Source organism: Camelina sativa, chromosome 4, assembly GCF_030686135.1.
Source record: "Camelina sativa cultivar CO46 ecotype springtype chromosome 4, ASM3068613v1".
Taxonomy (NCBI): Eukaryota; Viridiplantae; Streptophyta; class Magnoliopsida; order Brassicales; family Brassicaceae; genus Camelina; species Camelina sativa.
In genome coordinates this window covers 27,878,167-27,892,161 of record NC_141883.1, presented here as the reverse complement: position 1 = coordinate 27,892,161, position 13,995 = coordinate 27,878,167, and the positions used below count along the sequence as shown (strand labels likewise).

The 13,995-nt window shown below is 33.6% G+C and overlaps 3 protein-coding genes and 1 pseudogene across 4 annotated transcripts; 1 reads left to right on the top strand and 3 right to left on the bottom strand.

Moving 5' to 3' along the window:
- Nucleotides 1-423: 423 nt before the first annotated feature.
- On the bottom strand, nt 424-2,516 carry LOC104785711 (NADPH-dependent aldo-keto reductase, chloroplastic). The gene is made up of 7 exons (XM_010510976.3): nt 2,187-2,516; nt 2,026-2,076; nt 1,699-1,775; nt 1,516-1,603; nt 1,094-1,369; nt 766-1,014; nt 424-665 (listed from the first exon to the last, which is right to left on the bottom strand). The coding sequence occupies exons 1-7, from the start codon at nt 2,304-2,306 to the stop codon at nt 579-581; spliced, it is 948 nt and encodes a 315-aa protein (XP_010509278.2). The 5' UTR covers nt 2,307-2,516; the 3' UTR covers nt 424-578.
- Nucleotides 2,517-3,045: 529 nt separating this feature from the next.
- On the bottom strand, nt 3,046-5,314 carry LOC104782205 (aldo-keto reductase family 4 member C8). Its single transcript, XM_087510950.1, has 7 exons — nt 4,836-5,314; nt 4,702-4,752; nt 4,360-4,436; nt 4,178-4,265; nt 3,808-4,083; nt 3,463-3,711; nt 3,046-3,318 (listed from the first exon to the last, which is right to left on the bottom strand). The coding sequence occupies exons 1-7, from the start codon at nt 4,941-4,943 to the stop codon at nt 3,232-3,234; spliced, it is 936 nt and encodes a 311-aa protein (XP_087367076.1). The 5' UTR covers nt 4,944-5,314; the 3' UTR covers nt 3,046-3,231.
- A 392-nt stretch (nt 5,315-5,706) lies between these two features.
- On the bottom strand, nt 5,707-6,227 carry LOC109132591 (uncharacterized). The gene has a single exon (XM_019244327.2). The coding sequence runs from the start codon at nt 6,180-6,182 to the stop codon at nt 5,919-5,921; it is 264 nt and encodes an 87-aa protein (XP_019099872.1). The 5' UTR covers nt 6,183-6,227; the 3' UTR covers nt 5,707-5,918.
- Nucleotides 6,228-7,850: 1,623 nt separating this feature from the next.
- Nucleotides 7,851-10,208, top strand: LOC104782204 (zinc finger protein 10 pseudogene; annotated as a pseudogene). The gene has a single exon (XR_015597231.1). The product of XR_015597231.1 is annotated as a zinc finger protein 10 pseudogene (transcript).
- The last annotated feature ends 3,787 nt before the right edge of the window (nt 10,209-13,995 follow it).

Here is a 13,995-nt window from a genome sequence, read left to right as displayed (position 1 = left end):
TCTCTGATGGCGACACGTTTTTGGTCCGAATCAAGATAAGATTCTCTAGTAAGCGGATTCTTTAGAAACAGATTTTGTAAGAAAAACTAAAAAATAATCAAAGTCTTTAGTTTCGTGAATATACAAGATGATCTTTTGGAGTGTTGTAACTACTAAAGACACCCATAATATGACCAAGGGAGGTGGTCTTACTAATTTTGAAAATTTTCTTATATTCTTTCTTTTTGGTTGTGAGATTTAGGATATGCCATCTCAAAAATACAACATATTGACACATTGATCATCAAATTCGACTGAATCCTTATTATTTTGATAACTATTTCATCCTGAGATTGAATACTTGTTTGGTCTTTTCTTTAGCTCTAATGTAATGTGAATGCATGAGTTTGGTTCGTATGTTCACAACCACATACAAACATCAAATGTAAAAACTACATTACATTACAAAATGTATAATAAGATTCTTTTAATAAAAATTCAATAGAAACAAATTTGATACATCAGTGACAACATCCATAAGAAATTGACAATTCCATCAGAGAAAAGAAAACAAACATACCAAACAGATCAGCTAAACATCATATCTCGCCATCCCATAATTCTTCAAGAGACTTATAAGGGCTCAGTGTCTCATGAACAAGGAAGGAACCATTCACTAACCTAGCCTGCATTTTTAATCCAAATATATATTTTTTAGTTCGAAATCAAGCCGAGAAATAGCATAGCAACTAACTTATTGCAATGAAATGTTAAGAACGTACGTACCTGTTCAATCTCAGAAAACTTAACGAACAAGTCATCCGGTATTGACCAGTCAAAAATATCAAAGTTCTCTCTGATTCTTCCTTCATTGGTACTCTTGGGAAGCACACTGTGACCCATTTGGAGTCCCCAGCGAAGCGCTACTTGCGCAGGAGATTTCCCGAGCTTTTCTGCGACCATATTCAGTATAGGGTTCTTCAGAACATCGCTCTTGAGCCACGTTGTCCCTGGAGAACCCAACGGCGAGTATGCCTGCAAAAACATATTCATTTAATCAATGTATAAGGTAAAAAGTAAATGAATTGGTGAGATGATGAGTAGGAATGCTTACACTGAGGTGAACACCTTTGGATTTGCAGAAATCTCGTAGCTTGGTCTGTCGCCAAGAAGGATGACATTCTACCTGGTTAACAGCAGGAGGAACACGAGCTAACTCCAAGAGGTCAGCGAGTTTCTTGGTGGAGAAATTGCTTACACCTATGGCTCGTGCCTTGCCCGAATCATAGAGTGCTTCCATCGCTTTCCATGTGCTAGGAATATCTACAGGCAAAAGGTCCTCCATCTTAAGTCCAACGGAACCTTTCTTTACCCGTACAGGCCAGTGAATCTTCAACAACAATCACAAACAAAATGTTATGCAATAATCTTTCCCCGAAATGCTATGTAGATTTTGTTTGAAGTGTATAAACAGGTTTGCACACTTGTTCAACAATAATATAAATTATGTAAATGTTACAAGGAAGTGATGCTTACAAGATAAAGATCAACGTAGTCAAGCTGTAGATCTTGCAGAGTTTTGTTTAATGCCTCTGGGACATCTTGAGGGTCATGATCACTACACCTATGATGATACACAATTTGTAAAAATGCAAAATGATTAAAGCTAGTTACATGACTTAATTACAGAAATATGTATTAAGATAAATCAAATCATACCAGAGCTTGGAGGTGATGAACAACTCCTCACGTTTCACTACATTGTCTTCAAACAATTTTTTCAGAACTGCCCCAATCTGTGAAAGAGAAACAGAGGAAAGCAACAAAACTCAAAGAGATTGAGAATGTAACAACAAAAAGCAGATCATTGAAGGCATAGACATAGTAAAGACTCTTTCCATCAGCATTATCAATCAAAATTGAAAAAATTGTATAAATAAACACTTTGCCATCAAACACAATTAAGAAGAACACGTTTCTTTTAGAATCAATGAATAATAGTAAGATAAATTCAAGATCCAAAAAGATAGAAATATATGTGTGTACCTCTTTTTCGTTGTCGTACAGCTTAGCACAATCAATATGACGATAACCAATCTGCAATTAGAGTTAAGATTGGATTATATTTTTTTTTTACAAGAAAACAAAAAAAAGCATGGATTCATAAAGCTGGACAGTGGAGAATCTAAAAGAGATAGGAAGCAAACCTTAACAGCGGCGGCGACTGCATCACCAACGAGGCCAGGAGAGGACTGCCATGTACCGAGACCCACCGAGGGGATCTTATCGCCGGTGTTGAGCTCAAAGCATTTGATCGCATTCGCCATTATCAGATGTGGTAGTGTGTTGTTGCTGTGAAACGCACTCAGCTTTTCTTAACGTCCCACTATTTCAAGAAAAAATAAAGGAGTGACAACTGACTGACAAGTGTGTGAGAGCGACAGCGGCGGGAGACTCGTGCCGACGAAATTGTCTTTTTCCTTTCATTAAAAGTTAAAACCTAAAAAGTGTATTGGCACAATGTCACGTCAGATATTAAAGCCTTACGTGGACGGTGGCACGTAACTTTTAATTCGTTCATTTAGATTTCCTCTTGGATTTCTCTGCGTCTTTTTGGTCCACCACCGCACTAGCGACCAAAAATATTCACTATAGACGGCTCATTTGAGTTCACCATTCACACTGCCGACCTAGTAAATTCCCTTAATATGGAAAAGCTTTCTAAGATATGTCTTTGTAAAAATTCAATAAATAGATTTAGTTTCAAAATTATTAGTGTAATTTTGATGAGAATAATTTTTATTGTTGAAATTATTAGGCTCAGTAAGTGAATTCTATAATTTTTTCTTTGTAAGAAAAAATTACATTAATATTCAAGTCCCTAGTATCGTGAGTCGTGACCATACAACAGTATAGTTTTGAGTGCAACTAAAGGTTGATAGACATATTCAAAGTTCAAACATGTTTTAGATTTTAGATTTACATGATTTTTTTCTTTTGCGGTGTGTGGAAAACTCTCTACGCGAGAATTAAGGATATAATATTAGGCTCGACTTAACTCTCATATGTTGAAATCATTTTATTGTTTGAAGACTGCAGAGTAATAACATTTGTCAAACCTCATGAAATCCTAATGTGTTTAGTGTTTCTCATGGAAGGATTATATAAAACCTCATGGAAGGATTCCAAAAACATTACATATTTATTTTCAATGTCCTTGTTGGTTTTATAGATAAGAGGAGGGAAGTTATCTCAAATTTCACCGTCCCATAACTCATCAAGGGTCTTATAGACGCCGTATGTCTCATGCGCAAACTCAGCAGCTCGGACTAGCTTTTCCTGCAAGATTTTTAGGGTCAGAAAAGAACCATGATTTGATGATCTATCGAAGAAACAAGATAGTCAAGAAGAGGAGGGAAGATCACAAGAAACCAAACCGAAAGTCACTTGATTGATCCAGAAAAAACAGAGGTGATAACTTGCCTGAGGAATGTTAGAGAACTTGACAAACAGATCTTCAGGTATAGACCAGTCAAAAACATCAAGGTTCTCCTTGAGCCGAGCCTCGCTCGAGCTCTTTGGTAGAACACTATGACCCATTTGTAGGCCCCAACGGATAGCCACTTGAGCAGTGCTTCTTCCAAGTTTCTCCGCAACCTCGGAGACAATCTGGTTCTGAAGAACCTTTAGCCTGACTTCTCCTTTAGTTTGGGAACCCAAAGGAGAGTAACCCTATCATCAATCAAAAACCAATGATGATGGCAGCTTCTTTTACTCATACTCACAAAAAAAAATCATAGCAAATTCAGAATGTTTAAGTATACTCACAGATAAGTGAACTCCTTTGGATTTGCAGAGCTCATGAAGACCATGTTGCTGCCAAACTGGGTTACATTCCACTTGGTTAACAGCAGGGGTTACACGTGCCACATCAAGAAGATCTTTGAGCTTCTTCGACGAGAAATTGCTCACACCAATTGCCTTAGCTTTTCCAGAGTCATACAGAGCTTCCATAGCTTTCCATGTACTTGGTATGTCAGGTTTAGTGAGCATCTCAGGTGTTGGCTTAGTCGATTCCTTCTTCAAGCTAACTGGCCAATGTATCTTCAACAAAAGCAAACAAAAAAAAAACAACACATCAAAATGAAAGAAACGACACAAATCCAAATCCAAGATTCATTAGCTTAGTTATATGTACCAGATAAAGATCAACATAGTCAATCTGTAAGTCCTGTAATGTTTTGTCAAGTGCCTTAGGCACATCTTCAGGCAAATGATCATTGCACCTGCAAAACCAAAAAAAAAAAAAAAAAAAAACATAAACATGTGCTTCTATATGCAGACTAAAAAAGCTTGCCCAAAGGGGAAAGTTGCACAAACCAGAGCTTTGAAGTAATAAATAACTCCTCACGCTTCACGAAACCATCATCTATCATCTTCTTCAATACACCACCAATCTAACAAATGAAACCATAGCGTGAGAACAACGAAAGCAGGTAGAAAGCAGAACATTTTTAACACAACAGACTAAAACAGAGCATATTCCCTAACTCATTCAATGGTGCAAATACGTATTAAGGATATTGTGATGATTCTAGTACCACCATGAGCCCCAACTAAGCTATAACTTACACTGTTTACTAGTCAAATTTTTTATATGGTTCAAGAGAATTAAAAAAATTTAGAATTAAGAGAAATTGTCAATGTTAAAAAAATTTGTACCTCTTTCTCGTTACCGTAAATAGATGCACAGTCGATATGCCTGTACCCAATCTAGAATTGACAATGAGAGAGGAATGTAATTAGTGAATAATCAAAAACATAAAGTTTTAAAACTCGATCTGAAATAATAATACATTAATCGCATGTTCGATGGATTCCGGAGCCATGGCGTAGGTTCCGAGACCGACGGAAGGTAACTTGGCACCAGTGTTCAGCTCGAAGAATCGAATCGGAGCTGCCATCTTTTCAAAAAAATTATATGAAACAGAAGGAACAAAAGAGAGAGAGAGAGAGAGAGAGAGAGAGAGAGAGAGAGAGAGAGAGACCAGATGCAAAAGAAAAGAAGAAGACGCAACTCAGTCAGAGACAAGTACAACTCTTTTTGTTTCTGCCTCAAAATTGCTTTAAAACGTATGGCCAATGACATTCATAGAAATTAGGCGTTTCTTTTTTTGGTATTATGAGCCTGTCATTATAATACCGTCAATTCCAAAGTCCTTAATAAACATTAGCCTTTGTTTTTTCTTCTTCTAAATTAGCATGTTTTTCCGATTGTGTTATGTTGTTTAGCAATCGCATGTTATGTTTATCTTGTACCGTATGATTTTGTGTTAGTTGATTAAAAATGCATGATACAAAAATTATGTAGTGGGCAAAAAAAGAAATAATAGATTTCCATTTACTTACAAATTTGCTATTACATGTCATTTTTTGCATGTAAATTGCCAAGACTTGGCAATTTTAACGTAATTAATTAGCCTCTTTTTTTTACAACTTATAATATACCATGAGAACATAAACTAAAAATTGGATTAGTCTTCTCTTCTCAAGTATTGTTATTGTACATGTAAACAGAATTGACCCCCACACATGCACTTTCTACAATTTCAATTTATTAAAATTGAAAACAACATCGTAAGTTCAAAATATTTCACAAAAGTAATGACGGATAAACTAAATATATTCAATATATTTTTTTTATACAATTAGAAGAAGAACACACACAAATCAAAAGCCACGAAGACTATACCCTTTTGAGTAGCCCACGCTTAGAGATCCCAATCTCCCAAACCGGAATGATTACATTTACATCAGGTTTATTTTATTAAACCGTTCCAACCCTAACTCTAAAACACACACACAAAACAAAAGATCACGAACCCTTCCCCACCCTCACACGCATGCATCTTCAGGTTCCTTACACAAGCGCATGTATATCACGTGACAACCCGACGAGAAACAGGTGACTGGACTCCCCTGTAAACAGCGAACGTAGTGGTGGTGGTCTTGGACGAAGATGACGTCGCCGTATTGGAAGAAGATGATCCAAGACCCGATACATCGAGATCAGATCTTCCGAACCGACCAGAATCACCCGGAAGACGAACGTAGTAAGATGAAGAAAGTTGCTGCGACGAAGACTCGTCACCGTAACGGATTTGCATGACGGCTTTGTAAACCAACGGGATCAGACCCTCCATTTCTCTCTTCTTTATTTATCTTTTGCGAGACCGAAGAAAAACAGAGCAGGTTTGGTTTTTTATAGAGCGATCAAGATTTGCAAACGTGGCGTATTATGATTTGTTGCTGCTTCCACAAGTTTTCCCACGTCATTATATGAGTTTGCAAGGTTAAAAAGAGAAGCAACCTTTGAATGTGAAATCTGGCTACAAGAAGAATCTGATAGCTACATCCAAACTAATATAAAAACCATGGCTGGTCCAATGGGTTTATCTTCAACAAAACTATATATTAACACCTATTTAATTATATGAAAATCAAGTTTATCCACATCCAATTTTTTTATAATGGCATGCAGCTGGACTGCTGGAGAGTTGTAATTGTAAAAAACTAGCAAATCTTCTTTTTGTTGATTTGCTGTAGTTTTAGAATATAAACATATGGAACTTTTTTTGTAGACTTTTAAAAAATGTTCTTATCGATAAAGTCTACTAGAGTAGTTACTTAATTTATTTTTACGAAAAAAGAATTATTCTATGAAATCTTTGAATAATTGGAAGTAAATCATAATATATTTACAAAAGTGGAAGATATGTTTGGATTATTATAGAAAAGAACGTATGATGTCAAAAGATTTGTTAAGTGGTGACGTTTTGGGGGTAAATAAAAATAAGAAAGGGTTACGGAATTGTGCCCACTAGACTATTTTGGTATAGTCAACATATTAAAAGCATTTAGCCATTTTTAGGAATTGATTAATCCGTCGATATATTGACTATTGTTTTGATTTAATGTTTATCTTCATCTGCTTCTTGGGCTACCTGGTATAAGTGACGACTGTGACTATATCCTATAGTAATATACTTAATTTGATTGACTTAGAGACTTTTATGTTAACAAGAAAATTGTAATTAAATACGCATAAGAACTTTAATATGATAATGTGTTATGGTCTTAATTAATAACTAGATATTCACCTATAACTAATGTTTAATTTGTATTTTTTAAAATGTACAAACTTACAAATATAGATATATTAGTTAGTATAGAAATTAGAAAGTATTTTGTTAGTAGTATAGAATTCTTACGTGTACTAAAAGTAGGAATGTTATATCGACCGCTACTACTTAACTATGTATGTTTTGTTCATATATTTATAGAAAAGTAGATTTTATATTCATAAAATATAAACAAACTAATAAACTAATTGACCTCGTGGTTCAACCGGTCCGACTAATTGACCCAGCAACCCGAAAGATTTCTGGTTCACTTTCCGGTCCGGTTTTAAAAACATTGTCATTTATTGATTAGGTCGATTGTTTAGGAAATGTCTGTATGGAGAAATTATTGTTTTGTAAAATTGGAAACTTAATATTAATTAAATTAATTATAATTTTAATACTTAATGTTAAAGGGAGTTGTTTCTATTGTTTTGGAAATTTTATTAGGATATGAAATCTTGTTTCCAAAAATCAAAACTTAATATTAATTAATTAAATAAAAATAAATTAATAATTAATGCTAATGGCATGCTTGTAAATAGGTTGCAACTCCAAAATTTATTTGCTAAATGTCTCCAAAAATGTATATATAGATGAAGATGAAACATGTCTATCACAAATAACATCATATTTCAAGAAGTTTGTAGTAAATTCTTACGAGTTGTTTAGTTTTTTTTTCCCTTCTGAAATTATGTATATTAAGAGTTTCTTGTAAGAAAGATAGGATGTACAAGCCAAGCTTCAAAACCTTTTAGTTATTCAAACACACACACACAAAAAAAAAAAAGGGGAATTCAAACTCAACAAGAAAATATTGAACTTGTTGATTGCTCTCTCAAGGTCAGGTTTTTTATCCCCTCTTTTGTTTTTTTTATATGGGCCTTAGATAGTTATAGTTGAAGCCCAAAACCTAGGCTGGTTCTTTTGGGTCTTATGCTCTTAATCTTACGTTTTTTTTGGGGCTAAATCAGGTATCACTGTTGATGTATGTACATGGCAGTGGCACTAAACCTAGATATTACTAGATTAAAAATTTAATATGTCAGATTAGGACATTCCAGTTGAACAATGACACAAAAAGATGAATGAAAATTCATATGATCATCAATTGAAAATTCATATGACTTTTTCAGTCCCCATGAATTTTCTTGTGTTGCATGTTCTAAATCACATAAATCAGGGATGAATTATCATCATTTTCTAAATAAAAGAGTTAATTTCGTTATATTAATAATTTAGTTTGTTAATCAGATATTTTATTTCATAACATATTTTTTGATCAACTAAAGTCTTAATATGATATTATACATTTAACCAATTTTTTTTTAATTTAATCCACTATATAGCTACCTCAAAGAAAATAATATACACGTACGTACGTATGTGTGTATAGAATGTGTATAAACGGATTACATTACAATAATATAACTACTGTAGATTCACAAGAATAATACGATACAAAAAAAAAAAAAAATTAAAAACTAGTATACGTTCACTTGTGGGTAGCCACTTGGGACAGGCAAACACAAAAGATTTTAGATCAGTCAGCTAACTTTTACTAAAATCCAAAGTTCGTATCATCTTTTTTTCTTCATAAAATCCCTACGGTCCAATTAATTAACATAATAAAATATAACCCCTTGATCGTTTAAAATACTCCACTCGTTTTGGTTTTAATTGATATTTATCACACCCTGACCTCCATTATTTTCATGACACCATTCTTGATCTTTTCCGTAATCCACCACCTAATATTAATCATCTAGGGTTCCTCTAACCACCCAAGAAAACAAGGAATAATTATTTTTTTTCCTCTAGGGCTTGTCGTCAACTTCTCAATTGGCCATCATCTACAATGGAGAAACCTGATGACTTCTGGATCCCCAAGAAAAGCAACAAAGAATCATCATGGGAAGAGCTGGCTTTCGCGGAAGACGATGCTGCCGGATCTTTGTGGCCGCCGAGATCTTACACGTGTAGCTTCTGCCGGAGAGAGTTTAGATCGGCTCAAGCCCTCGGTGGCCACATGAACGTTCACCGAAGAGACAGAGCACGGCTTAAGCAAGCCGAAGACCAATACTTATTCTCCAAATCTTCTTCACCTCCGGAGTATCCATCTCATAACGATAGCGATGATATTCGTGAAACCTCTTGCTATACTTTGGTTTTTAACTCAAAACCTAATTATTTTAAGACTCAACACTCTTGTGTTATTGACCTTTCTTCATCTTCTTCTTTACCATATTTGACTCCTAGGGTTTCTTCTGGTTTGCCTGAAAAACAAAATACTTCTTCCTCTTCTCCTTCTTTCGTACCTTCCAAGAACTCCAAAAAAATACCCTCTTCCCCATGGCCCTGCCCGAATACCTTTGTGGAGCAAAAGCGTTGTGATCTGTATGAAATTCCGGTTATGGAAGGAGACAAGAAGAGAAAGATCGAGAGTGATGTGCCAAGAATCGAGCACAAAGCAAAACTTGGTCTTGGAAATAGCACTGATCTCTCGGTGAGCATGAATCTGGTCATCCACCAGAGTTTTCCGGTTACTGCTCACGGCAGAGATGATGAGATCGAGAGGGGTGATATATGTAAGAGAAGACGAAGGCATGAGAGTCCATCGCAGCCATCGATTTTCATTTCAAGTTTATCTTGTAAGAGTGATATTATTACAAGAAAAGAGGAGATCAAACACAAGGGTGATCGCTTTGAGGATTTAGACCTTGAGCTTAGGCTAGGGACAGATCCACGAAAGGGAAATTGATTGATGGACCGATGAATCCCTACCAAAACAAAGGTAAGGAAGAAAAAATATATATAAATAGAAACATTTCATATGGGTGTATGTGTATGTGTGTTACTTGGATTTAACTTTCCTTGGTTTTTGCGTGTTTAAAGTGTACCAGCTGCTATACAGATTTTTGGGTTTTAGTTCTTTTTTTTTTGATGAGTTGTATGAAAAATCCATTTAAAAAAAAACAAAAAACAAAGTGAAAAATGTAAGGAAATACTAAAGGCTTGAGCAATATTTTCATATATAGTTTTCTCGTACTTGATATATTTTCTAAGCATTCTTACTATACACAGTATACACCCTAGTTAAATCATTCTATACACTATTATTATTACAAATTTAGATAATTTTTTCCCGGGAATGAATCAATAATATACAATGCTTTTCACATACCAAAAGATAATTCATTTCCTGATTTCTAATTTAAGGCTTTGAGATATCTATTAGCATTGCATTGTGGGTAAAATGAGATACCAAGTTATGATTAAGTTTTGTGGGTAAAGCTCGTTAAAGTTAAGCTTGGATTTGAAAAAGAGTATGTGAACTCTCGGTACTAGTATTAATAAGTCTTTGAAATGAAAATATGAAAAAATAGCAAAACGAATATGACAATGTTGTGCGTGGCAATCAAAAAAATACTATGTATGTATCTATTTGAAGTACTTGGATATATAAATAAGACCAAAGTATATATATATATATACTATATATATAACCCAACTATAATGAATCAGTGATATACTAGAGCTAGGAGATCGTTATAAGCTTTAAAATCTCGGCTTCGAATCTTACTACTGGAAAATGACAAACTCATTTGTTAGGAAAAAAATTACGGATGATCTAAAGTCCGATACCTCTTGGTTAAAAAGATCAAAAAAGAAGTATTGAGCATGTTGTAGTGTAACCACAATCCAAAATAAAATCACATGAAGACGGAATATTTTGTCACAATTTCCGAGAGAGGGAGAGAGAGAATGATGAATAATTGTCTCATAGATCTTAGTTGATTATTTTTATTAAAGGGATTTCGATGACAAAAATACAAAAGTCTACGAATACCCGAAAATAAAAAACGAATTCTAATTTGTAATTTAAGAATTAAATTCCGAACCAAAAAATATAACGAGTATGATGTCCAAAATAACGAAAGATTTTAATAACCTTCAATAGTTTAATTTTTATTAATTCCTTGTTGTGGAACGTCGTTATAAGCTCGTTTCCACATACATTCGCATCTCAGTACGTAACATGATATTCTGTCAAAATCATAGAAAAATAAGCATAAGAAAGAGCACAAAAATCCAAATATGTCACAACACATATTCCCTTTCGCTTGTTTTGTCTCAATAAACACTTTAATATATAAGATTTTTATATTTATACTATCCAACCGATCGATTAGTCTTTAGTCTCTTTCTCTTATACCCTAAATTCTTTAGCCCCATGGGTCACCAACTCTTCTATCGCTTAGACTTAAAAATATTTCAAAGCTGTGTCTGTAAACTAGGTTTGCACTAATGCATAGGAAGAATCTGTTTATACTAACTATTTCATGAATTAAGATCCTATAAACCCTAGTAGTTTCACTCTTTCTATCTACCATCCAGTTTCCATATATATAAACAAATTTCTATTTTTTTGTTAAATACCATAGCTAAAAGGTTTACATAATCGGAATTTTTTTTTACCAAATTTGCTTCCCTCAGTCCCAATTCTACGTAAGTTATAGGAGAAACTATATATGTATATTTTACCAAAAAAAACTATATATGTATATATCTACGGTACAGTATCTACTTGTCTTAAGAGTTTTGGAACTAATTAATCTAATAGTGAGTTTTTTTTTTTTTCGCAATCTAATAGTGAGTTTTTACTAGAAGTCTAAGGAAAGAAAATTAAATAGTGTCTTGATGGGTTGATTTGATTTAACGATGTTGGCCGTTACTAGCTAGTTCACATTTTCTAGTGGTATATATATGAGACAAGAGATATACATGAATCTCTTAACTATGTAAATGATCTTACCTCATAATTATGTAAATGAACATATAGAATATATATGAAATTATATATGTTATGAGATTCAAAGAAATGTTACAGACTTACAGTGAAGTCATAGAAAACTTGTGCGAGCTAGTTAGCTTGGACATGATATCAAAGCCTTATTTCAAACAAAGTTTGAATGATTTATTATGATCACATTAGTGACTATTAGTTAAAATTACCTCTAATACTTCTTATTGCAATATTGGTTTCGCAATATATTTCGAAAGTCTATAATTTTGTACATTTCACATTAGTGATCATGTTTGTCGTTGTTGTCGTTTTTATTAGTAGCGATGGTAGCCATTGATATTTGGGAAATATATCGTTACTAATCAAAACGGTATACTAGCACCCACTGACTTTGACATTTGTACGAGTCATTTAAATAAGTTATACAACCAATTAGCGTAACTTCAAAGCTATCAACTAATTCTTGTTTTACCTAGGGTTTGGGTATTAGTTAGATACGCATTTTAGACTAATTAGGTGGTCTTCTCCGAATATATCAGTGCATAGGTGGAAGTGAAGTCTTCGAATAGGGGCAGAGCTTCCACATGGGAATGATCAATCTCATTCTCTATAACTCTCATGCTTCAATATTTTATCAATATATATGCACAATATATGAAGATAATTTTTGTTTGGATTCTAAGAATTAAGTGTCACGGAAGTTTGGACGATTCTTAAATAATAATATAGAATCCATAATACTCTAAGAATTTGCTGGAGAAAAATAAAATACGATCATCAATTATTTCCAATTATTTAATCTCTAAAATATTTAGAGTATATCTTATTTATATATTTATTATGAAATATGTTCCACATGGTCGAACCCAAAGTCGTGGCACGTGAAACTAATTAGGTCTGGGCGTTTGGATATCGGATCGGATTCGGTTCGGATTTTTCGGATTTTGGATTTTTGGATATTGACTCTAACATCCATTCGGGTATTTATAAATTTTGAATCGGTTTCAGTTCGGATAATTCGGATTTCGGATCGGTTCAGATATGATTGTCGATAACCAAAATTAAATCAAAAGTTATTGGACAATGTTTTTATTCTAATATTTTTTAATCTTATTGTACCCAAATAACCATACTAATAGAGTATTAAAACAAAACAAATGATAGAAATTAAGTAAATGACAAAGTTCTCATGGAACCATACAAATATATAAAGGATATGAGGTATATCTATCGGAATATCAAACTATTTCTTATATGTTCGGTTATATTCAGATATCTATTGGATATCGGTTCGGATCGGATAATATCCGATATCCAAAATAATGAAAGCTAAGAACCGATCGGTTATTTCTTTAATATCGGTTCGGTTTTAATCCGCTTATTTCGGTTCGGATACGGTTCGAATTTTCGGATTCGGATTTTATGCCCAAGCCTAAAACTAACATCAAGGTAAACATACATTTAAAGATAGATCAATGATTTAGGGTTTTACTTTTGTTTACAAATGCTTATGAAATCAAACCTTAATCATTTCGTAAGGTTAAATCTTGAAAATCAGATGATTTGAGATTTCACATGGTTCAACCTTGCATTATTATTCTATTTTCTCTATTTTCTAAGGTAAATTGGTTTTGTAATTCATTTCGTGAAGTAAAAAAAGTTTTTGGAAAAAGGTATTTTATGAATAAAACTTGCAACAAAACTTGTTGTCGTCGCAAACCCAATCGCCAAATGTCTATTCCCAATTAACAACTAGACTTCGAAATAATAACTGAAAATATAATACATTTGTGCGTATGTAAGCGAAAGTTCTACAGAGGATCCTGACAACAAGAAAAGACCAAAAATTCTTGGTTGGTCCGCTTTACCAATCTGGTTTTACTTTTATTTTATTCTCAATTATAAAGAACAGTAGTTGTCCACGAGTGAGATAATGTAATTATATAACATACAACTCTCATTCTGATTCATCATTACATAATTATATACTCTCATGGAAGTCTCACTCACAATTATATATCATTAAAT

What these genes read in the sequence shown, in the direction of transcription:
- LOC104785711 (XM_010510976.3), bottom strand. Translation starts at nt 2,306, where the DNA reads ATGGCGAATGCGATCAAATGCTTTGAGCTCAACACCGGCGATAAGATC. An exon ending in TTCATCACCTCCAAGCTCTG is followed by an intron (nt 1,604 to 1,698) that starts GTATGATTTGAT and finishes GTATCATCATAG; the next exon opens with GTGTAGTGATCATGACCCTC. An exon ending in ACTACGTTGATCTTTATCTT is followed by an intron (nt 1,370 to 1,515) that starts GTAAGCATCACT and finishes TTGTTGTTGAAG; the next exon opens with ATTCACTGGCCTGTACGGGT.
- LOC104782205 (XM_087510950.1), bottom strand. Translation starts at nt 4,943, where the DNA reads ATGGCAGCTCCGATTCGATTCTTCGAGCTGAACACTGGTGCCAAGTTA. An exon ending in TTTACGGTAACGAGAAAGAG is followed by an intron (nt 4,437 to 4,701) that starts GTACAAATTTTT and finishes TTCATTTGTTAG; the next exon opens with ATTGGTGGTGTATTGAAGAA. An exon ending in CCAAAGGAGTTCACTTATCT is followed by an intron (nt 3,712 to 3,807) that starts GTGAGTATACTT and finishes GATTGATGATAG; the next exon opens with GGTTACTCTCCTTTGGGTTC.
- LOC109132591 (XM_019244327.2), bottom strand. Translation starts at nt 6,182, where the DNA reads ATGGAGGGTCTGATCCCGTTGGTTTACAAAGCCGTCATGCAAATCCGT.